Source organism: Larimichthys crocea, chromosome XXI (assembly GCF_000972845.2).
Source record: "Larimichthys crocea isolate SSNF chromosome XXI, L_crocea_2.0, whole genome shotgun sequence".
NCBI classification, from domain to species: Eukaryota; Metazoa; Chordata; class Actinopteri; family Sciaenidae; genus Larimichthys; species Larimichthys crocea.
The window spans coordinates 12,190,086-12,213,479 of NC_040031.1; the positions used below are offsets into that span (position 1 = coordinate 12,190,086).

General features: G+C 40.0%; 1 protein-coding gene across 1 annotated transcript; it reads right to left on the reverse strand.

Annotated features, from left to right (window-relative positions):
- Positions 1-46: 46 nt before the first annotated feature.
- appl2 (adaptor protein, phosphotyrosine interaction, PH domain and leucine zipper containing 2) lies at positions 47-17,913 on the reverse strand. Its single transcript, XM_010748694.3, has 21 exons — positions 17,755-17,913; positions 16,211-16,309; positions 15,652-15,711; positions 13,725-13,796; positions 12,657-12,744; positions 11,740-11,781; positions 11,590-11,648; positions 11,071-11,217; positions 10,837-10,919; positions 10,454-10,606; positions 8,363-8,551; positions 8,227-8,269; positions 7,915-7,971; positions 6,999-7,093; positions 6,159-6,314; positions 5,980-6,032; positions 5,637-5,811; positions 3,777-3,813; positions 3,475-3,630; positions 3,337-3,384; positions 47-2,576 (listed from the first exon to the last, which is right to left on the reverse strand). Exons 1-21 carry the CDS (start codon positions 17,809-17,811, stop codon positions 2,445-2,447), a joined length of 2,001 nt encoding a protein of 666 aa, XP_010746996.1. The 5' UTR covers positions 17,812-17,913; the 3' UTR covers positions 47-2,444.
- Between the last annotated feature and the right edge of the window lie 5,481 nt (positions 17,914-23,394).

The window sequence follows — 23,394 nt, forward strand, 5'->3', positions numbered from 1 at the left end:
CTATACTACTGGATTTTATTTTCTACACCATGAGTACCCAGATTTCTTTTTTTTCCTGACGGTGCATTACTCATAAAGCACACATATATATCAAGACTATGCAGCACAGCTGTAATAAGCATTAGGGGGGGCATCCAGCATGCCGCGGACGGTAAGAGGATTTGGTTTGGTGACTGGACGGTAAAAGTTGAAGAAACTCCTCTCTCTCTCCAACTGAGCCATCAATCAACAAAATCTCAGACTTCTGGTTCATGAATGCATTAAGCATGTTTGTATGCATTGTTGTAGTTTTTATTAAAAGGTGTGTCTCAACCAGCACCTGTGGAAAGACGTTACAAGTCTATCGGACAGACAGGATTTTTCTTTTATAGCATGAGAAGACCGCGCTGACTCGCATTTACATCAGGCAACATAAAGATTAATCATGACGACTTGGAAGTTCAACATTTAGGATTGTGGAGGAGAGTTATGTGAGCTGTGTGAGAAGACATACCACTCTGTTATATTTGGTTAAATATGAGGCTGGAACAGAGGACGAGCGCCTGTAAAGCTCACTAATTAAATTTACACACAAGTTCTACCTTGTTTGTTCATGAGAGTAAAAACCACGTTTTACAGGAGGGGATGGGGGGGCTTATGTGCCAGACTATTTCTTGGCTGTGACAGACCAGAGACTCCAGGAAGTTCCTAGTTGCGGCCAAGAAATAGCCCGGCACATAACCATCTGTGAAAATTGAATATATAAAGTGTTAATTAGTGATATCTAGAGGAGCAGTTAGACAGTTAAACAGTGCCAGACTAGCTGTTTCTACTCCTATGTGCTATGCTCACCGGCTTCTGGATGCAACTTCATATTTAGACAGATGAGAGAGTGGTACGTTCTCAGCCAGACAGCGCATTTCTCCACTTTTTAAAATTACAATAAGAAGTGCCACGAGCGATCAAACATAATCAAAAGTAAGAGAGCAGGCAGTCCTACATGAAACATCCACACTGATTCCTTGTTTAAGCCACGCTGCTGCTCTGACGTAGAGTAAAAACAGAAAAAGCACGCACTGATCAACACAATGTCATTTTCACGATCCACGTCATGTCAGTGGTTTTGACCCTCATCTGTATTACAAAGTACAAAACATGTCACATTCACATAATGCACCACGGGCTTCCACTGTCCGATAAGATTAGTGTTACAGCCGGGTACAGGGGCTGAGATGGAACAAAACTGCACTGGTATTCAGAGGAGAAAGGCAGAATTTCACGGATCAATCGCTTCACCCTCAGTTTTTCCTGTTCTGATTAGTATTCATATGCATGTGCAGAGAGCGAATTGCCTTTCAGTGACTACATAATGCCTCGCTGTGGTCTTGCCTACATGCGTTACTGTAATATCTCACTAAACTTTGTTTTTTTTAGTATTACGGCTTAGTGCTTCAAGTGAAGGTGTTAATCTTCTGCAAAGGGACTGAGAAAGAACAACATTACTTAATCATGCACTGCATCAGTCCAAGCGTATTAAATCAGAAAGCTTTTAATGCAGCCGACTCTGATTAAACATCATATAGACACTTGGACGGTTCATATTTACACAGGCTTTCAAGAAATGGAAGCAGAGCGCACTTTCTTCTTTTAAATTTTACCTAAGAATATTTGAACTCGTCAAGGACGGCCTCGCATACAGTACAGTTCATCTTAAGACTTGCTTCGTAGCGCGGGAATAATGTAAAATGTGACATTAATTCAGTTCAGATGGAATGCATAAGATAGACCGGATGACCTGATGTAACCTCCGTCGTCTTAAAAGTCTGGTATCCTTCAAATAACTCGATTAGTGCATTCTGTAGATCATTATTAAAACAGATAAAGGAACTCTTTTTTTTATACACAAATAAATGCCAAAGTAGTTGCATAAGAGCCTTACGTACAAGTTAACATGTAAAACAACGTAAAGAAATAAACTCCTCACACCAACTCGAAACTCTTTAAAACGAAAAATGTATGTAAACCTAAACTGAAGCAGAGGATTCACCACCTTCCCTTCTGTAAGATGGGCCGGGGATATTAGAAGACAATGAAACACAATCAATACCTATATATATATAGTGTCCCTTTTGTATGCAAGTACCACCACCAACAGTGGTATGAAAACAATTCCAGATCCCAAAGACCCATGCTGCAGTCTGACTGTAGAAAAGCAGATCTAATGAGATGTGCTTATGTCGTCTGCTTTCGTTACAGCAAAGAAACAGTCCAGTAAAATCTAGTAACACAGGGTAACAATGGTTAAATGGAAGTGCAGTCTCTATTATGGGTGTTACAGTACCAGAGTTAGAGCTCGGTGGGATGACATCTTCATCCATGGAAAGGCCCTTCTTTTCTGGGCAAAACATTGGACCATGTTCCCTGGTCTTGGCTTTTTAGTACTAGTACGAGTTTGAGTACTAGTCCTAGGCCTCAGACTCCGAGTCCTCTTGTCCATCTGGGTTGGTCGTGTCGCCCGTCTCAGGCTCCAGCAGCAGGAATTTACCATCGTTGGTTAGAGGCATGTTCTTCATGAGCTGGGCCAGGGCCTCCGGGTCCTTTAAAGACAATACATTTTAAATGTACATACACTACTCACAAAAAAGTCAACTTGAAATTTCATCTTGAATAACTGATTGGAACAAAATCTAACAACTGTGGTGGATACATCAAAACAAAAAAGTGTCAGCGTCTCAGTAACTTGTCATCTGTCCTTGAGCATCGATGACAGCTTGACGAGGACGTCTCATGATGCAACCTGCTGATGACACTCTGCGACACTCTAAGCTCAGTGGCAACTTTTTCCTCTAAAGTACATCCTGTTTCCTGCCAGGTACTGCTGTTGTACTGTTTGTTAGGTCGTCTTGGTCTCATGATGCCAAATGTGAACAGCGTGATGAAGAGGACTGTTTGAATACAAACTGTCACTGAACCAGAACTTTTGTACAGCCAGTCCATTTTGGGTGCATTCTGAAATTTCACCCGAAAGCCGAATATCCCTAAGTGAGTGTATGAAGTCTATGCAAGGTAAAATGTTGACTAACTCCCTCTAGTGGTTGTGTTCCTACTTATCTTCATTAATTTGTAGAGATTCAAATTTCTTTTTTTTCCAGCCACAAAACCTAAGAAATGTAATCTAATAAAAATTGTCCCACAGGTGCACTGAAATCTTTTGTTTCCTTTGCACGAGTTCCAAAAAGACTAAAGAATTAAATAACAGAACGGATTTTAGAGAGGATCAAAATGATTTCTTTACGTTTCATTAATTGTGTTCTTCTACTCTAATGGATTTTGACTTTGTTTCCATGATGATGATACCTTCTTAGCTTCCGTGATGTCCTTCGCCAAGCTTATGGTGTAACATATCTGTGAATAAAGAGAAAAAGATAAACTTAAATATATAATTTGTGCATCAGTTGACGTACAAATGTACAAAAAAATATTTGGCGTTTTAACCTTTTCGCCCTCCGTGTTGCTCTCAAAGACAAAGGCGCTAAACGAAGGCTCCCCCTCCTCGTCGCCGTCGCTCCAGTCTCTGCCCTCGACCACGAATCCCATCAACCTCCCGTTCTCTTGGTGGGCTGCAAACTGGCAAACTTCTCCGAGCTGGAACTGAGTAAACGTGAGAGGTCACGAGGCATTAAGGATAAGATTTGAATTTACAGTAAACATGACCTCAGTAAATTTGAAAAAGAGAAAATGTTCTTGAGCAAACCCTGGCCTTTTCCCTCATCCCTCAAACCTTTTGTCATACTTACGCTTGTTCTTGTAACTTGAGTCTGAGGGTCAATCAACCTATTGTGAAGACAAAATAAAGATACTTCTTACAAATCAAACAATCAAAAGGTCGTGCAACAGCTCAACATCACGTGTTTTTGCTGGAGTGGCATACAAAAGCGTTATTTGTCACAGACGGTTAGGCCTTCAGTTGATGTATAGCTCTTACGAAGCTGTCCAACAATGACAAACCGCACACAATCAAGCGACTACTCAATATTACAGACACAATACCATTTGTTGTGTACAAAGAGGTCAAACTTGATCACTGCGAGATTACTACAGCTGTAGTGCTGTACGACTTTTCCTTGTTGAGTTGCAGCGTGGGAGGTTACAGGATTTCAGACTGTGTAGCTGTGATCCAAACCAGACTGTCACAAAGTTTATGATTTGATCAATTTAATTACAGAGACAGATTATAACCGCACATTTAATTAAGATTGTGAGGCTGTGACAGACGAAACTCAAACTATTGGAAGATTATATTATTATAATCACAGGATAAGACACAGCTGCTTTTCTTGCAGCAGGGGTGGGGGCGATATTTTTGGATGATAGGGTATGACGTGACACGACAATAGCTGTTGAGCTTTCCTCTCTGGATTTTTGGCTCACCTCATACTCAACTGGGTTCAGTTTGTTGTATTGGCTCTTTTTGTTTTCTTCTAACATATCCCTCACTGCTGAAATCTTTCTCCTTTTTTTTTTTTGAAACCAACTCATCAGCCGTGCAGCTGGACGCAATGTTACACAATGTTGCTTTCAGCCATTGTCGTCCTTGCTGTGCAGAACGCCATCACGTCTATGTCAACGAGTCAGAGTATTGCTATTATCATGATATGACCAAAACTTCTTGGATTAAATGTATCTAAAACCAAGGATTATTATTGATTTTAGATCTAACAGATGCAGTATTTGGGTATTTTTGATGAGCAGCCTTAATCTGAGGCTGATGGTACATGGAGCATCGGAGAATTCATCTTCTTCACAAACTCAATTTATTCTTTGTCAGTCCTACCGTCCTCTGTCGTTTTTTTATCAATCTTTTATCAAGAATTTCCTGAATCTGTTCTAAGGTCACTGAAGTGAAGCAAAAGGATCTCAATTCATTTTTGCAACCAAAAAAATCCTCCGTAAAGCAGCGAGTGGAGACCTTTACCTGCTTGTAAAATGAACTGGTACTCTAAATAGTTAGTTCTTTTCCTTTGAACGTTGACACTTTTCATCTGATCTTTAATTCATCTTGTTTTTTTGTTTTTTTAAATTGTGCTCATTAAGTTTACTTATCAATTTTTTTAAAGACTCTTCCACATTTGGCTCCCTTGTATCATATTGTTCAGAATCAGTAATACTTTAATAATCCCAGGGGGAAATTATTTTTGTTACAATACTCCAGGTATACAAACAAACAAACAAACAAAAACAACATAGTTAAACAAGTAATCATCTATTAAGAACAAAATATAAATATATAAATATAAACTATAAACTATAAACTATATAAATATATATATAAAAGGGTATATAAAAGATAACATTTGCTGTTAAATCATTCATCATCATTCAGTAAGTTTCTGTGTTTTGCATATTTTAGAAGCTGCTCCAAACAGAGTTGTTTTAATTTTTATTCACGTATCATACCATAATATCTTGTCCCTATACCTTTGTATCTTGTCCCTACACCTTTGGACCATGAAAGACAGAATACAGTAGGAGTCAAACTAATGGCCACGGTCAACAAACATCAGCATTCTTGGCAGAAAACAATATCAGTGTATCGGCTGTCTCTGTCTGTCCTCAGAGGTGGTATAGTTTATATATGTGTAATCAATCCCACCTACCTGAGGCTACTGCTGGTGACCATGAGGTGGGACTCTGTGGTCCTGAAGATGTTGTGTATGGCTCGGGCAGCCAGCACCTGCCTCATGGCCTCATAGATGACCTCCTGATTGTCGCCACAGCGCACCGCCATCGACCCCAGGAAGCGCACGGCGAACACTTGCTGCAGGAGGGAGTCTGCGGAAGCATACACAAACATGTCAGCAGCATAAAAGAAATACAGAAGATTTGATGTGGGAGAGTAAACTCAAAGTACACACACACACACACACATTTGTACTGATCTTGTGTTTGGCAGAGAGAAAATGGACCATTAAGTTGCACTCAGAGGAGTAAAATGGTTACCGTCACTTTCTGTTGAACAGTCATCGTCGGTCTCTCCAAATGGATTTGTGCGTCTGTCAGGAAGAGAGTACAAACATAACAGCAAAAAAAAACAAAACAATTAAACCTCTGCAGGAAGCCATTATGAAAATTATATCATAACCACCAACAGCCTTCCTGCTCTTAGCCGTCCCACTCACCTTCCTCCAGCTCTGTTCTGGTCCTGAAACTCAGAGGCCGGCAGCATGATGTCAAACTGGATGGGTGTCCCTGGGGCTATCAGGTCCTCTGCTTCCGGAGCAGTGCCTGTCTTCTGGGATCCGCTGCCGGCAACATGCACACCTCCTGGTTTCGCTCTGCAGGAGTTAGACAGTCAGAATTCGTTTGAAATATAATAAGGTGTAAAAAAACGAAATGCCCGACTGAAAGGACGGGCCACATGGATGTTAGCACAGAATGTGGATTTTGTCCTTCATCAAGAGACAAGAGGAACAAATACAGTGGCCGAGAGTGCTTTCTGTGTTTCGAGGCAGACTTGAACAAATATGAACATATGCTTCTATTGTTCAGCTCAAATGTTGGAGCACACAAACACATTTGATCAATTCCTAACAGACTTTTGCTTTTGTATTTTTGGCTTTGGACAGGCTGGAAAACAAAAAAAAAACACTGTCCAGACTCTTTGTATATGGAGTAATGCTATTGTTAGAGCCCTATGTATACCGTCTGTTTTTCCGAATTCAGTCAAAGCTTGAGTTGAGAGACCTGCGGTGCCTAGTTACGGTTGCTAAGCTGTAATTGCACAATAGCTGCTTAGGTTCACGGTTTAGTATAAAGTGATTGTCATCCTCAGTAATCATAGCTCGACATCTTTTCCATCTAAAATCAATAACTAGTGTGAGTGTTGCACAGACACAAAGAAAAATGAGACATAAAGAGCCAAAACCAAGACCTGCAACTATAAAATATTCAACTTCAGGTCAGGATGCAGTATGTAGGGTTAAGAACAAAGCCTCCACACGAGCAGCAGCATGTCTAACCTGTCAGGGTTGGGCGAGCCTTCTGGTCTCTTCTCAAAGCTGGTGATGGGGGTGACTGCTTGAATGGCCGTTTGGTTCAGACGGATAGCCACAGCCTAACAACAAGAAACAGAGACATTGCAGCATCTCTATATCAGCAGGCGAGCTGTATATGTAACTAGGAGAACGCTTTTCAGGTAAACAAGATGATTAAAAAGGTATTGGTCCAAAATGAGTCTTTCTGTAGAAATAGTGAAAGAAAGAATAGAAAAAAAATACTAACAAATCCTTTAGTGTTCATGGGCAATTGAAATATTGAAAAATGTTTAAAAAACCTAAAAAAATTGTAAATAAGTAATAAAGTAATCCATGTTTAAAGTTTCGAAATACAAACTTATGACAGAGGATGTTATAAATCAAGGATTTTTTAGGAATGTGTTTACAGCACCGTCACAAAAGATCCCACAATGGAGCAGAAAATATTCAGTAGTTTGGACTGTAACACCTCTTAGTATCTGAAAATGATCATTTACTCTTCCGTGAACTAAAACGACCAAGTGTCGGGAAAAGAAGTGAGTGAAAGAGAGAGTCTGTTTGTCTTGGAAAAAAAATAGAATAAATATAAATCCTGCTGCAGACACGCGAGATCCTTGGATTGAAAAACAATAAAAGGCAGCTGTGAGACACTTCAGAGAGAAGAAGGAGGAGGCTTTACGTGATAGAACTGGAACAACGGCGTTACATTTTATTATGTGTTACTAATTAATGTGGTTGAACAACAAACTGATGTCACACTGGCTGATCAAATAACATGGGTATTGTTCTAATAAATCGCCTGTGTCTGATTTAGACGTGGTAGTCTGATTGCTAAATATTTGGTTTAGTTGGCGTGTTGTCTAACATGCAGTGCGTGTTTGTATGAAACCGCGTGCCTCACCTCTGGGTTGTCAGTCAGGTAGATCTGTCTGGAAATGTTGTTCACAGTGCAAATCCACTGAGAAAGAAACACAGAGATCCACATTAGATCTTCCTGTAGCTCAGACGCGAGCCGTCTGAAATCCCTTGACTGATACCAGCTGTGACAGGCCGGTCGGATGTGTCCAAGCACAAAACCAAATATGGAAATCACACAAATGAGTCACGACATCTTCTCTTATTGTTCTATGACAGATACTTGTACGGGCAGATAACTTTGGGATGAAGATGTAAAATCAGTGAGGACGATCAGACACAGCTGTTTCACACTTACTTCTTCGTATTCCCTTTTGCTCTCAGCTTGTAGAATCATTGACCTGCAGGCGTCGAACACAAATGGAGAGAGTTAGGCAAAACACAGCCAATGTCTCATACATACATGTTTGTCTATGTGGGAAAAGTGTACGTACGTTTTGCCTGAGGGGGAGGTTATCTGAAAACAGTAGCGTCTGTCCTCGCACTCCACAGCCATGACGGAGCTGTTGTCCAAGTCCAGCACCATTCCCCCTGCCACCGCCCCGCGCGGCTGACACATGAGATTCCCTCCCTGGGTGAAGAAGTACAGCCGGTCCCAGGCTGTGGTCACCAGGCCTGTTTTACTGGAGCACAAAAAAAGAAATAGTGGATAAATGTCTGCACTAAAAGATGAGATTTTGAATAATACTAATAGCTTTTAAAGTGGCATAATGGAAAGTCAAGGAGGTCAAGGAGTTGAAGCTGATCTGATGCAAATTCCAAGGCCATGTCTCGCTTACAAATAAGCTTAGCAAAAATAATATCCATCACTTCTCCTTGCCCGTCTTCAAGCGAAAAAAGAAACTAAATTGTGTGTCAGAATTAAGACCGACATGCATTAAAGTCTTATATGCTCGTTTATGTTTTCCATAACCACTTAATTCTCATCAGAGCTCAGACATTGGGCGAGAGGCTACAAGGATACACCCTGGACAAATCGCCAGTTCATCACATGGCTGACAAACAAACAAACAACATTCATGCTCACATCCACACGCGTGGGCAATTTAGAGCGTCTCCGAGCGTGCATGCCTGCACCGCCGTGCAGCCCCATTTACGTTAATATTGCTTAATTTTTCCAAACAAACATTTCCTCCGTATTCCCTCACGTTATTTTTCTCTTTCAGGTCTGTCTTCATTAGATGAACTGCGCAACAGGGACAGATATTTGCTAAAAATTCTCATGGTAGCAAGCAAAAAGGCAATTACGCCTTATGCCGGCTTCTTAGAGAACCTCCCACCTTGAGCCAGTTGAGAGATAAATTGCACATGTAACGTGTAACATTTAGTTTACAATTATAGGCGGAAAAGGGAAAAGAATACTGGGCTGAATGGGATACATTTGAAATTGTAGCAAACACAATTGTGAATGTGAAAGTGTATATTCCTGTGACTGACAGTCTCTCTGTGTGTCAATGAATGTGACTGAGTGACCTCATGTTTGTGTTATCTGGCTCTTCCGTGAGACTTCCTCTTGTACATTCGATTTAAGAAAATATTACCAAATACATTTCTTTTAATTAATAATCACATGAAAGCCTGTCAGTGAGAGTTTGCATGTTCTGTGTGGGTTCTCTGCCAGACTTCCTCCAACAGTCAAATGAAACACAGTTAATAGATTAATAAGTGACTGTAGGTGTGACTGTGAGCATGTCTATCTCTGTGTGTGTGTCCTGTGATGAACTGCAGACTTATCCAGGACGCAAGTCCGGCAATGTCAGCTAGGGTCGGCTGTTGGCCAGTCTGATAAGGATAGTTGGACAGGTTAGGGAAAATGAATGAATGAATGATAATCTCAGAGTGTGCGGCTCGTGCTGCTGTGGTTGAATCAGCCCCTCGATACTGAGAAACCATTCGACATAGCAAATGTTCTCCGGACTCATTTGACAAGTGTTTGAGGCTGCTGGCAGTATGTGTCATTAAACGGAATGGCATTCTGTGGAAACCTTTTCTCTGGTGTCGCACACATTTGTCAAAGACTTTGGATGTATATGAGGGAAAGAGTGATTTTGACAGCGCTGACATTTCACTAAATCACACTGCGGGGGAACGTTACAGTTCTTGCCCCACCCCCCTAAAGCCATTGAAGAAGTTTCCCTACTCATACATCCAGTCCGCAATAAGCTGACAGTGCAACACTGTCAAAATGTTACCTGACCCGCGGTCTGCTTTGACAAACGCATTGTTTACTGCTTTGTGTGTATCTGAAGCAACTTTAGCAAGAGAAGCAGAAAAATCTTCTCTCGGTTGTGTATCAGTTATTTCGACAGTGTGGACATGATGTAGCAGCTGTATAACGTCTGCACCAGCTTTCCCTAAGAAAACATTGAAATGTCACATATGTAAAATGAGGACAGATTAAAAGCTCATTCCATCCCATCTCCCCAAGACACCTCCTGACATATTAACTAGAAAGGAGTGCTATGTGAACAGGAAATGTCCTTTGGATTAAAGATAGGGGCCATAATGAGTATAATTAATCTTACTTCCTAATGTTGAGGTAGCCAGCCTTCTGGATAAGCGTGCGATTGACAGGCTCAATGTCTTTATCTGGCATGTAGACAGTGTCCTCCACAGACAGAAGCTCCCTCTGGGACCCACGCATGGTCTCCGCCTCCGCATCCAGCTGGGCCTGGATACTGGACAAGAATAAAAAAAAGTTTTTAACATAGACAAAATCCATCAAAACTAAACAAAATCTTCAAATTTAGCATTAAAATACAACATTTTCAGGCATGGATGGACTCAAATTTGTAAAATCTACAAAAAAAATGTTCAAAATGATTTCTTTTACGTTATATCGTTCCAAATATCGCTTTATGTCTCATCGTATGTACTGTACACCCGACAATGAACATGCAGTCTTTACTTTTGCGTCATGTTGGACACGGAGGAGAGAAAGTTGTCCATCTTCTTTGATACCAGCTCAACGCCTTTCTTGAAGAAGCTGATCTGAGAGATCAGAGAAAACAGTCAGCAGATCATCTTATTAGTATTGTAGCCGCACTTTCGTACAAAAGAAACAGACTAACGATTATTTTTATTATCAGTTATATTAATCTGCCCTTTATTTTGAATACCGATATTGTCACGTGGTCAGTACCTGCGCCTGCGTGTAGCCCAGCATAGGTTCGAGCATAGCTACTCTCTTGCGATACTGCAGGGCGTTGAGGGCACAATAATACTGCAGTGACGCCTGGTGCTGCTTCCTTCTGGTGTAGGCCACCTCCTTCACCAAGTCTGACTTTAGCTGTACGGACAGGAGAGGGTTAAAAAAAAAATGCAAATGTATGTAGACATATACACACATGTGTGAACTCACTATGAAGCGCTGTACATACACGCGTGCATATGCAAACACTTGTCCTACTCTCACATACACAAATAAGCACCACAGCAACGCAGAGTAACCTTATCCATTGTAGTGCATGTTTTGGTTACAGTCTTACTACAGAAGGGAGGCCTGGCAGTAGAGGAATGTTTAATTCCATTAATTAGATTTTAAATGATTATTAAAAACAGTCCCGATGCATTACCAGAGCACAACTGCACTGCAAGACCTATTACAGCTTGTGGTCAATGGGATAAAGTGAAGCTGAGAAACGCTCCACAGTCACTCTACCTTCTCGTTCTCCTTCTTCTTGGGCAATCGGCTATATTTGACCATAGCTGCCTCATGCTCTGCAGGAGAGGAGAGAAAGGACATGAGGATCAGAGTGTAACTGCAGGCTATGATCATTTTTTGAAAAATAAGGTTAGGATTTATACTTACCGTCAGTGGCGATGCCAAATATTTCCTTCAGTGTGCTTATCTCTGAAACATTCAAACGGAGGTTTTGTTAGAATCTCTAAAACAGATCCACTGCTTTAGTTTACAACTCAGGCTGTTGGTTTATAATCGTTGGACAAAGTGATTCCTGATTATTTTAGAATTATTAACGAATGTGACACATGTCTGAAATGTTTTCTTTTCTAGTTGTTTTATATTTAGAAGAATAAACCTGTTGCTTTATTAATCATCTGTAATAATGTGAGAATCTTGTTTTATGATGGGGTGGGCCTAGTAGTTAGTCAAGACCAGCTAAACCGAGACCAAGTCAAGAGCAAGACCAGAGTAAATCAAGACCAAGGCCAGACAGTATATCGCAGTGTGGGCGAAGGAGGGCAGCGCAGGCTAACAGCCGATAACAGGGACAAAAATTTAGAAATGAGTCAAGTTATTGGTGTCATTTGAAGCAAGTTTTACCTAGTTCATATTCATTTCTTTCTTTCTTTTTTTAATGACCCGCTTGATAAAATACCGACTCTAATTTGTTGATAGAACTTTGCAGCCGTTAGGTCGTGGTCTTGTGGTGAAACCTCGACCTGACCTCTCTCTTTAGTGTTTGTTCAATAACTACAGACTGTGGAACAACCTTTTTTTTTCCAGGTGTAAAAGTATTTTCAATTAATTATGAAACTGTGGTGGGACAAACTTGATATTATTAAGTGTGATATGTAAAAACTGGTGATATCACCCGCAGCAGTGATCGTGACTGATCTTGAAATAAAATCCAGAGTCCTCTTTGTTGGTAACAAAAGGTATAAAATACTGCAAAAATACTGTAAATTACATATATTTTTATACATATTCATATGTGTGTGTGTGTGTGTGTGTGTGTGTTTGTGTGTGTGTGTGTGTGGCCAAACCTGTAAGGTCTTTCTCCCTGAACTGGATCAATGGGAAAACCATGCTGTCGGCCATCTGGTTGGCTAGCTCAGAGTGGAGCGAGTTCAGCTGGAACACACGAAGCAGATTAAACAACAATATCAAGCACGGAGCAAGGACACGGACACAAATGTACCCTCCCTAAGCATCTTGAGAGATTTCAGTTTATTTTAACCAAACACGGTGAAGTCTGCCGACAGTTATTCCTTCAACATTTTCAGGTGAAATGGGTGCATAGCTGCAAACAATGCCCTTTATGCTGCATCATAAAAAAAAAAGCTCATATTGTGGAACAATACGTTTCGTGAAGAGAATATTAAAAACGAGCTGTTTGCTCTGACATTAGAAAACAGGAGCCACATATTGCACAAACAGGCAAATCCCTGCTATAATTCTTATCAGCGAGCTACACCGCAGCATCTAACAAGCTTACATCCTGTTTAATCTGAATGATTTAGCGAGTGCTAAAGTTCACAGGATTAGGTGGGCCTGTTTTCTCACCGTGAAATGAGTTCTCCTAAAACGACGAGGTAAAAAGTCAAGCAAACAATCAACCTGTGTCCTCTGCGCATATGTGTCTGTGTCCTGAATCCTTCTGAGTGCTGACTGGGCAGGCTTGTGGACCCCCATCGCTGACAGCGAAAGGGCCCATCTGTTTCGTCTATATACCTGAGCATATACACCCCACCTTCATCCATTCATCCATCCATCCATCCATCCACCCACTCACCCACCCACCCACTGCTGCTTTCCTACTGCTATCCATCAGGTGCGATGGGCATCATATCCACCTCCGCGTTCCACCTCTTTGCGTCAGCATGCAATCAGCGCCGGGCCTTTCTGGGAGGATAATGCTCCGGTCTTTCCATCGAGGTCATTTTCACAAGTGCACTAAGGGGGTGCGCAGGTGCAATATCCTTTGTAATATGATATGATAAGAAACAACCACTGACTGTGCGGCAGCAGCAGTTCATCATCCCTCTCTTCTGCTACAAGTACACACACACACACACACATAAAAACAACAAAACTGCAAACACAGGCCTCACCTCCCCTACGGTTTTGGCGAAGTTCTGCAGCGTGGTGATTACCTCTTCGTCACCTTTTCCAAGGGCAAAATTCTAGACAGAGGAACAAGTTTAAATCATGAAAACTGCATAATCTATACATCTAATATAGGTTATACTGCAGTGAAGAAGGACTTCTGGCACGTTGCTTTCATGGAATAAGGCCAAAGATTCTAATAAATCGCATGCTAAGTTGCGGAGGAGTTAAAAAGTGCATCCATTAAAACCTCCAACATCCACTCCAGAAGGTGCTACCACAAAGACACGCATGAAAAGTTGAGGCGTGGCAGACGCATGCAAACTCAAATGCAATGGTGAGAAAGGTCAAAGCAGAATTATAATACATCTGGGCTGATGTGTGAAACTTTACAAACGAGGACAGATGAGTGACAGAGGATCAACAACAAACAAGACTAAAAGAAAAAATGAATCATTTAAAAAAAAGCAGGGGGCGGTCGGTGGCGTAGTGGGTTTAGCGGCCGCCCCATGTGTGGAGGCAATAGTCCTTGCTGCAGCTGGCCCCGGTTCGAATCCCGCATCGGACGGCTAATTTACTGTGTGTCATTCCCCCTCTCTCTGCTTCCTGTCTATCTTCAGCTGTACTATCAATAAAGGCATAAAAGGCCAAAAATGAAAAAGCTTCACTGATACGGAATGTTTAGAAATAATAACAATGACTGAGTTTGTAGATTTTTATACTGTATTAGGGTTTATAGATTCTTTTGTGATCTTGTATCTGAAACTTTATTACGGATTTTGGAAAAAGATCAAGGGATGGTTTCAGATTAAAAACGCCTGTTTAAATATTTGTCTACCCATTATTGCTGTTTATTGTAAAAGATGTAGAAACAGCATGGTCAAAAAAAGTGACACTACATTTTTCAGACTTGTGTGGACAGTACCACAAAAAAGTTTTCTACTTTCAAGAGCTGAATGACATCTCTTAACCACAAAATATATATAATATATAACTGCAAGGATTTTTTTTTCTTCTTTCTGTAGCTGAGAAGATCGAAGGAGAACAGAGATTTCATGGGTGTATTATCGAGGAGGAGGAAGAAGTGTTGGATTTTCTAAAAGCGCAGATCTGGAGAAATATGAAAAATTGAGTTTAGTTTATTGAGAGATTCAATTTAATGTGCAGCTGCTGAAAGGAGGAAAACATTTCATCAATGTAAAAGATCGATTTAATACCCTTTTTTGCTTCCACAACTTAAATGAAGCGTCGATAGCGGAGGGAGGACAAAAACGCGAGGACAAGACTAGAGACCTACTTTGCCGTCCAAATCGTTGCCTTTTTTTAGGCCATATTTTATGGGACTGTGTAACAATTGGGTTATCCACTTAAAAGTGCAGCTAAAGGAGGTAGGGTGGCATGATGTCTGCTCTATCTGCAGCCAGGCTGGGTCACGATCAGGCTTGAAAAACCACCTGTCATAGTCAGCAACAGTGTACCCAGGTAGTATCGTACAATTTAAATCATTTAAGTTTTTGATAATGCCAGATAATGTTTGTGTCTTGCATCTTTCCTACAAAGAACATGGTGCTTTACTGTGTTTTTGACCTGATATCTAATTCTAGTGGTGATAAATGGTTGTCGCAGCTCTGAGTAGAGTCTGTTTACCTTTCAAGTTGTGACCACCTTACCAATAAAGGTAGGGCAATAAAGGCTGCAGCACATTTGACGCACCACTAGCTGCAGCTCCATAAGCTTCTGACAAGGATATCAACTATTTTTTTGCCAACTATTCTCTTATCTTATCTGGACTGCAGTGGCTGGACCGTCAGAGAACAATGTTCAGGGAGACTGCAGAGAGAAAATCAACCACAAACAATAAAAATACAGGGGCGACAGGTCCCATCAACTCCAGCAGGAAATTACGACCTTGACCACAGTACCCATACTTACTTTCTTCTCATACTCCAAGAGCTGCTTTGAGAGCTGCTCTGTGGCCAATCCCATCTCGCTCTGTTCAGGACAGATAGAGTGAAAAAAAAAGCAAAGTATTACTAGGGATTTGTCCGCAGCCTGTACATTTGTCATCAGCACTTGAAGGAATAAAAGGAAGTGAATGTACGGCAGGTGAATCGGGGTTAAATGAAAATGTCTTTTGGAAAAGCACAAGAAGACGGGGTGGTGGAAAAACTATTACTGCTTCAGCAAAGCTCAGACGTTACGTTACATAAGTTGTGTTTGGTTTCAGGAGAAAAATATAGCAGTTACTGTGACTGCAAACATCGTCCTCTGCAAATTAAATGGCCAAAATGTGCATGTATGGTTTTTGGTATTTATCTAGTCAAAAACTACTAACTGTAGTTCAATAATGCAAACTTTTAACCCCCAAATCATCTTCAATCAAATAAAATGATGACTCCTGTCTTAATGTGTAATGTTTTACAGGAGCCGCACATAGCGGAAGGGAACAAGGTCTACACATGTGCATGTGTGTGTTCGTTTTGTTTAGTACCTGGGCTCCAAACACCCGCTGCAACGACTGCAGCAGCTGGTTGGTGTAGGTCGTGAGCATCCCAGCATCCTCCTCAAACACGCTGAGCAAAGAGCGAGTCTGTGGGACAAAACACGAACACGGTCTTCATGAGTGCGACAAAGAAACGAACAGATGTAACGCAGAGAGGATTGTAAACAGAGCTACGAACAATACTGAAAGGACAAATTGCTGTTGCTGCTTTGGACTGTGGCTTCTGTCCATCATTTACATTGGTAGGGCATTAAGAGGGGCCGGTGTAAACAGCAGGAATGATTACCTGACAGATCTGAGAAACTGTGAATCAATTCAAAACTATTTTGATGATTCCTGAAACAAAAATCTCTGGTTTCTGCTTTTTATATTTATTTATATGTCACTAAATTGAATATGTTGGAGATTTGGTGCTGCTGAAAATACTAATAATCAAATGTCGTGCGTCAAATGTTCCTTATCCAGTAGTCCAACAGTTTAGTAAATACTAAAACCCATACATTAGGTTAAGTGAGCACAGTTTGAGTCAGGTCAGCCTATAAGAGAGGACATACGAGAAAGCAATCAGTGCGGCTGCAGCATGCAGGGGCCTATCGAAGAGCTGCTGCTTTGAAGTGAAAGTAAAAGGCATAATGATTTTCCTGCAGGCGGCCTATGCAAACTGAGTGAATCCTGTCTGGGTGTAGTTTTATTTTCTCCTCTCTCTGTAAACAGGTGCAGCAAGGCAGGGCAGATATAGAAAAGAGGGAACACACCCATCGGTTAAAGTCTGCTGGGTAACTTTTAGCCACACAGGTATTGGCAAAGAATCATGTGTTTGGTCGTGTTGTTTACATTTTACTGCAGAATGACACAGGAGACAGTGTGTGTTTTGAAGGTGAGGAAGATGTCAGCCATAAAAAGAAGAAGAAGGGGAAATTGATGCAACAGACACAGACTGTCCTGTTGCAACCTCACCATGACTGATATCAGTGCACTGAAGCATTTCAGACTGCATACCAAGTGACACACTTAATATTATTGACTGATTCCAAAGGCAAGGTCCGATAATGGAAACCCCTCCCACATCCTGTGTATCAGGCCCAGTTCGGCTCCAGATTCTGGAGTGTACCCTCCCCCCTAAAAAAATGTAACTTCACACGACACTGGGTGATAATAAAAAAATAAAATCACGCAGATGACTGGATAAATTGTGGTTGAGCTATGGTCGTGACATCTTCCTGGCATGAGTCTGGATGTGGATCATAAATATCAGAGCAGCCCTGTGACGAGCGGTAGCTCTGTAAACACATCATACGACACTCAAATATTGATAATTATGCCTGGATATGTAAATTAAAACGTTGTTATTAGCAGGACGCCTGACAGAGGATTACATTCCCATAACAAAGTGTCAACTGGGAGCTGTCATCGACCAGTGGAAACAAACGGGAACCAGATATTGTCTGGGCTAAGTAAGCTAACTCTTAGTAAACGTCTCCCTGTGTGGCAGTTTGTGTCTTTAAACGTGGATTTAACCCACGCAGGCCTACCTGAGGACTGTCCTGCAAAGCCTCCTCCAGGAGCAGTTTGTGATGTACAGCCGGCATCTTGTTAGCGGTGGGAAGAAGAAGAGGAGGAATGGGAGCTTGAATTATTCAGAGAGTCTGGACTCGCTTTCCCAGAGTTCCTTGCGCGGGTAGAGAGAGGGGGATACGTCACGTCAGGGTTGGAGGCGGGGCCCAAGTCTGAGCTCATCCACAAAGCAACACACTTTAAACTTTAAACTTGATATTTGTTTGGTTTTATATTTAATTTATTTATAATTTATTCATCCAGTAAAGTTGTAGTTAATAACTTAATGTTTATTAGAGGAAATCGACGATGTGCAGTTAGCATTTGACTATTAAAGTGGATTTAAAGCTACGTCTCACCATTTTAGTACAACAGTGACCTCATGCGGCCACATGCAGGATTGCACAGTGAATGTTAATAATAATATAAAGGATAATAATATATTTCTATTTTATATCTTACAACTATCATAAAGGTTTGTATGTTCTAAAATATTTTATATTATAATATTTTAATGTTTAAAATTATTTTATAATTTATACAATTATATATTGATTTTATCAGAATCAAAAATCAGAAATACTTTAATAATCCCAGGGGGAAATTATTTAATTTTAATTTATTTTTAGTGGAGGTCGAAAAATAACATCAGTTGTTGGTTGACGAGATGCTGAACAGAGCGAGTTTCCATGTTTTAAGATAGCAAAAGTAGCAATAATCAGTGATGGAAAGTACTATTTATAAAAATTGTATAATAATAAAGTATAATAATTTTAAGGAACTTACTTAAAGATTTTACATTTCTGTTGCTTTATACTTCTACTTCACCCAAAAATATAATATACATTATTCTGACTTGGGCTATTCTGCAGAATGAATATTTTTTTTACTTTTGGTACTTTAATAACATTTTTAATCACATGACTTTTATTTCTAACTGTGCTATTGCTACTTTTCCTTAAGTAAAAGATCTGAGTCACTACTGGCAATAATAAATTACCCCATTCTCCATTGCAAGTGAAAGTTCTGCATTCAAAGTGTTACTTAAAAGTACATAAATATTATCAGTAAAATCTACTCAAAGTATAAAAAGGGAAAATTGCTCATTATGGATAGTTATATATAAATTAGTTGTGATGTGAAGCAATATATTTATAAGCAAGTCCTATATTTTGTAGCTATCGAAAAATGTTAATTAAATAAATTAAATGTGGAGTAAAAATCATAATCTCACCCTCTTATATGTACATAAAGTAAAGAAGCATAAAAAAAGCATCAAACAGGAATTCTCAAGTAAAGTAAACAAAGTTTGAAAATCTACAATTACTGCATTATCAATGTTATCATTATTCAAAGTTAAACCCATTAGACACATGAGATATTTATGGGTTACAATAAAAGTTTTGATTCATCCTATAGCTAATTTTCTTGAACAAATGATCTGATTTCAACAATGAGCTTTTTGGTTCATAATTATAATCATGTCATTTTATGTAGACTGACACATTAGGCCTGTAACAGCTATTTTGTCAGTATAAAACTGTGCCATAACATTAAATCTACTCACTAAGTCCTGGAAGTAATCATCATGCCATCATCATTTTGTCTTGTTTTTCGGCATAATTGCTAAAGTATTGGCAGAGCATGGCTGGCTCTCAAATGACTTCCTGCAGAGGCTGCACACATCCGATGAAAAAAAAACAACCTTTCCTTGACTCATCACATCCGGGATGAGAAAGTGAGTAGTTACCATGCTGTTGTGCTCTTAAATGTCAGATTCTCTGACTTATTTCTCTTTTATTTTCGTGTGATCGGATCTAATTGGTCGTTGGCTTCAACTTCCCCATCCTCCTCCAGTGATTAAATTACAGTGTAAAGATGTAAGTTTAGTATGAATAGATGACCTTTGAAAGCACTGACTGTCAATTTTCTATTGACATCATTTAAATATTGAATTATATTGATGGGTTTTGCTGTAAATGATAGTAAATTATTAAAATGTCTGTTTTCAGATCATCAAGATAATAAATAAGCTCGCTTTATACATGGAATTAAAAAAATCCCTGTGTGTGTCCCTAGTATAAGGGCTGATATCTGTGTTATGGATGTACGAAATAAATTAACTTTTCATCAGGTAATATGAAAAATAAATACATGAGTATGACAGATTGAATATGATAATCATGAGTAGGTGTTTATTACTGTATAATCACCTGAAATAAGACTTGTTGTGATTAACTGTTTTTTCTTTACCTTAGAATGAAGCCTTTTTATCTATAGAGGGAGCCCGTCCTCTTCTGTGGAGCCACGTTTCTATAGTAAATAATAATAATAAACCAAACTAGCTCATATATATTTTTAATGAGTTTCATGACCACTGTAGGATCTCCAACATGCTTAGAAGCACGGACTAAACCCCGCCCCCTCCATGCTAACAGATGGGACATGGGCCAAACTAAAAACAACAACAACAAAAAAAAAAAAATAAATAAATAATCATGTCAGGTCACATCATGGTGATTGACTGAGAAACGGACAGCTGCTCTGCTGTGAATGCTAAGAATGAGCACAATGAGTTATTCTGCAGTAAACTGCTGTAACCTACCTCAGGGTGTTCTTCGGTTAGTCAAATTTGTGTTTTGTAAGCTAATCTACCATTTTCTACGTGGAAAAAAACTGTTGATCAGTAGCCAGCAGTTTAATCTTATATACTGCGGCTCCACCAAGTGGAAATCTCTAGTTCTGGAAAATGAAACCAATGCGGAAATTCTAGAAAGTCGAGTGGCCTCTTGAGGCTGGCTGCAGAAGTGAGTCCATCTCCATAAGTGACTGTATTGAAATGTCCAACTTCACAGCAGAAATAAACATGTTTACAGCCTGGTACAAAAAACGTATTTTAACTTACCCGTTCAGATGATTTTTAATGCTTAAAGTTAAAGTGCATAATTGACAGGGTTGCCACTTTGATTGACAGGTGGGTGCTGTTACAGATACAAACGTAAACAGTTAACTTTAGCTTTGGTTTTGGCCATTCAACAAAGCTGGCAATTGCCACATATAACATTTCATCATGCTACTTACTACACAATTACTTTTTAAATTTTTTTACGTCACATCTACGTAACATCCAGCCATTATTTCATAGGTTGCAGTTTGGAAAAGTCAGCAGCACTCAAGTTCAATCTTGAAATTATCAGAATTTTGAGCACAGCGCTCGGTTGCAATTTGTTTTTGCACACCGCTAGCGCTTTGTCTAGTTACTGCTCTCCCCATAGGTAAACACCGGTAAACACAGCCAGCGCAGAGCGGTTTTACCGCTGAACGCGCGTAGCAGCTTCTTTCCTGGAAGGAGAGGGTGAGGTCATGGGTATTTAGTTGCAATGTGCAACCTCACCACTAAATGGCAGTAAATCCTACGCACTGATCCTTTAAAGAGACCTTCTAAAGGGAGATTAAACAGAAGATGTGACATTGAAATTGTCTGTTATTTTACCTGATCCATGACATTTTAGGAGTCTCATTGACTTGTTAAGATGGTCATGCCTTGTTGTGTTGTGTCTTGATAATGAAGGCAAGCTGTGACAAGCAGTGTGTCCTCATCAAGCTCCCAGGCAGCCTGAGCAGGAGCATATTCTTTCCTCCCCAGTGGGCTTGTGTTGTTTAATTGGTGAAGTTGTGGCTCTAAATTAGATAAGGCATTTCAGTACTGACTTTTATAATTAATTGTGTTTGATGACTCGACTAAGTCTGGCCTATAAAAAGAGACGGTTCATTTCAGTGGAACTAACCAGGGTTAAACAAACACAGTGATTCAGAAAGACACTCAGGAGAAAGTAAAGAAGAACTGTTAAAGTGCCAAAGCTTGTGAATGGGGCAATATGTTATACAAGCGCATGAAAGTATAATTATTGTACACTTAGTCTTTGTAGAAAAGTGCAATATGTGGCCGAAATGTACCTTCAAAGCTAGAACCTCTCTGTTTTTTGAGGTACATGGATGCCACATTCACATCTAAATTTAGCATTGAGAATGTGTGTTCATACCAAGCATCAGCCTCAGGTGCTGGGACATGAAACCGATGTGAAAGTGCTAAAAGTTGTAATTCCTCAAGGCAGAAATAAACATGTTTACAGCCTGGCTCATGCAATCATTTTGATCTATATACCTAATATCCTCGTTCGTAACAACTGTGACGAGGTGAATTTTTTATTGTTTTTGGGATGATATTAAGGCTGAAAGTTGTGCGTAATTAACAGTTTGACTGCTTGATTGACAGGTGAGCGCTGTTACAGAGATAACGCCTCAGGTCCGCTGATGATCCACATAATTATATTATATAAATATATTTTTGCATATATTCGGCTTTAAACTGTGCTTCGAAAACATTCAGGCTCAACACTCAGGCTCTGTCCATTATTTATACTGTCACTGGTTCATAGCAATCCATCAATAGCCTCATAGTGGTGCCACAAAGTCAGAGAAACACCAAAGTGAATGGGATTCATGGGGCCCTTCAGTCAGTACAAAACTTTTTTACCCATCCAATAGTTATTGAGTTATTTCAGTCTGGACCAACGGTGGAAGGCCAACCAACGGACTGTTATAGTTATCCCTCGGGCCACGTTGCTAGCACTGTTAAACATCTATCTGCTACCACATTTGTAATGGGCAATGTCTCCTGTACCACTACCCCCCCTTGTTGTTAACGGCCTCTTTTAAGCCAGTAAGGCTCTTGACTTATCCAGTTCTCTTTAACATGCATGGTCAAGTCTAAACAGAAGGAGAGTTAGAAATGCTTCCCACCCATCAACACTGCCAAATGTGTTTATTAGAGCCAGATTGGAAGCACTGAGGGCCAAGACTATGTCCAAATAAGCCATGTCAATTTTAAAGTCTATGTTTTCATGTAAAAAAAATGACTCACATCTCATGGTTGTGATATTATCTGACAAAAACAAAAAAAATATCTTCTTAACTTTGCTGCTACAGCCTCTGCCTGTTACTAGGCTACACATCCAGTTACTCTGTGTGAGTGGCAGCCTGTTACACCTCTGCTCAGCCCTGCTCTGTGTTGTCACTTTTACTGTTTTAATGAAGCCGAATTCACAGTATGCTTGTCCTCATTTACTTCTCTGCATGTTTGTGAACATATTTGAAATATGTCATTTAAATTTTACATGTCATCAGTTATTGAGCAGTCATTCCCGAGCTGCTGCACTCTCACAAATTTATAATTATCAAAGTTAATGGCATCTGCAATGTTGGTATCCACTATATTGCATAAGTATAACTCATCCTGCTTCTTGTGTTGTCTTGCAGTTGCCATGGAACTAGGAACCTCCAGGAAGTCACTGCACTTGGCCAAGAGAAAACTCCAGCACATAACCCAATTTTAGACTAAACAAAGTGAGATATAATGTGTTAATTAGTGCTTAGAGCTTTAGAGGAGCTGGTGCGTTGATTGTGTTAACTCTGACAGAAACAGGCTAGGTGTTTCCACCTGTTTTCAGTCTTAGGTTAACAGACAAGTTATAGCCTTACAGTATATATGAGTGTGATATCGATCCCCTCATCTAACTCTTTGCCAGAGAGAGAGTACATTTCCTAAAAAACATCCT

What these genes read in the sequence shown, in the direction of transcription:
- appl2 (XM_010748694.3), bottom strand. Translation starts at nt 17,811, where the DNA reads ATGCCGGCTGTACATCACAAACTGCTCCTGGAGGAGGCTTTGCAGGAC. An exon ending in TCGCCAAAACCGTAGGGGAG is followed by an intron (nt 12,745 to 13,724) that starts GTGAGGCCTGTG and finishes CGTGTGTTCCAG; the next exon opens with CTGAACTCGCTCCACTCTGA. An exon ending in CTGTTCAACAGAAAGTGACG is followed by an intron (nt 5,812 to 5,979) that starts GTAACCATTTTA and finishes ATGCTTCCGCAG; the next exon opens with ACTCCCTCCTGCAGCAAGTG.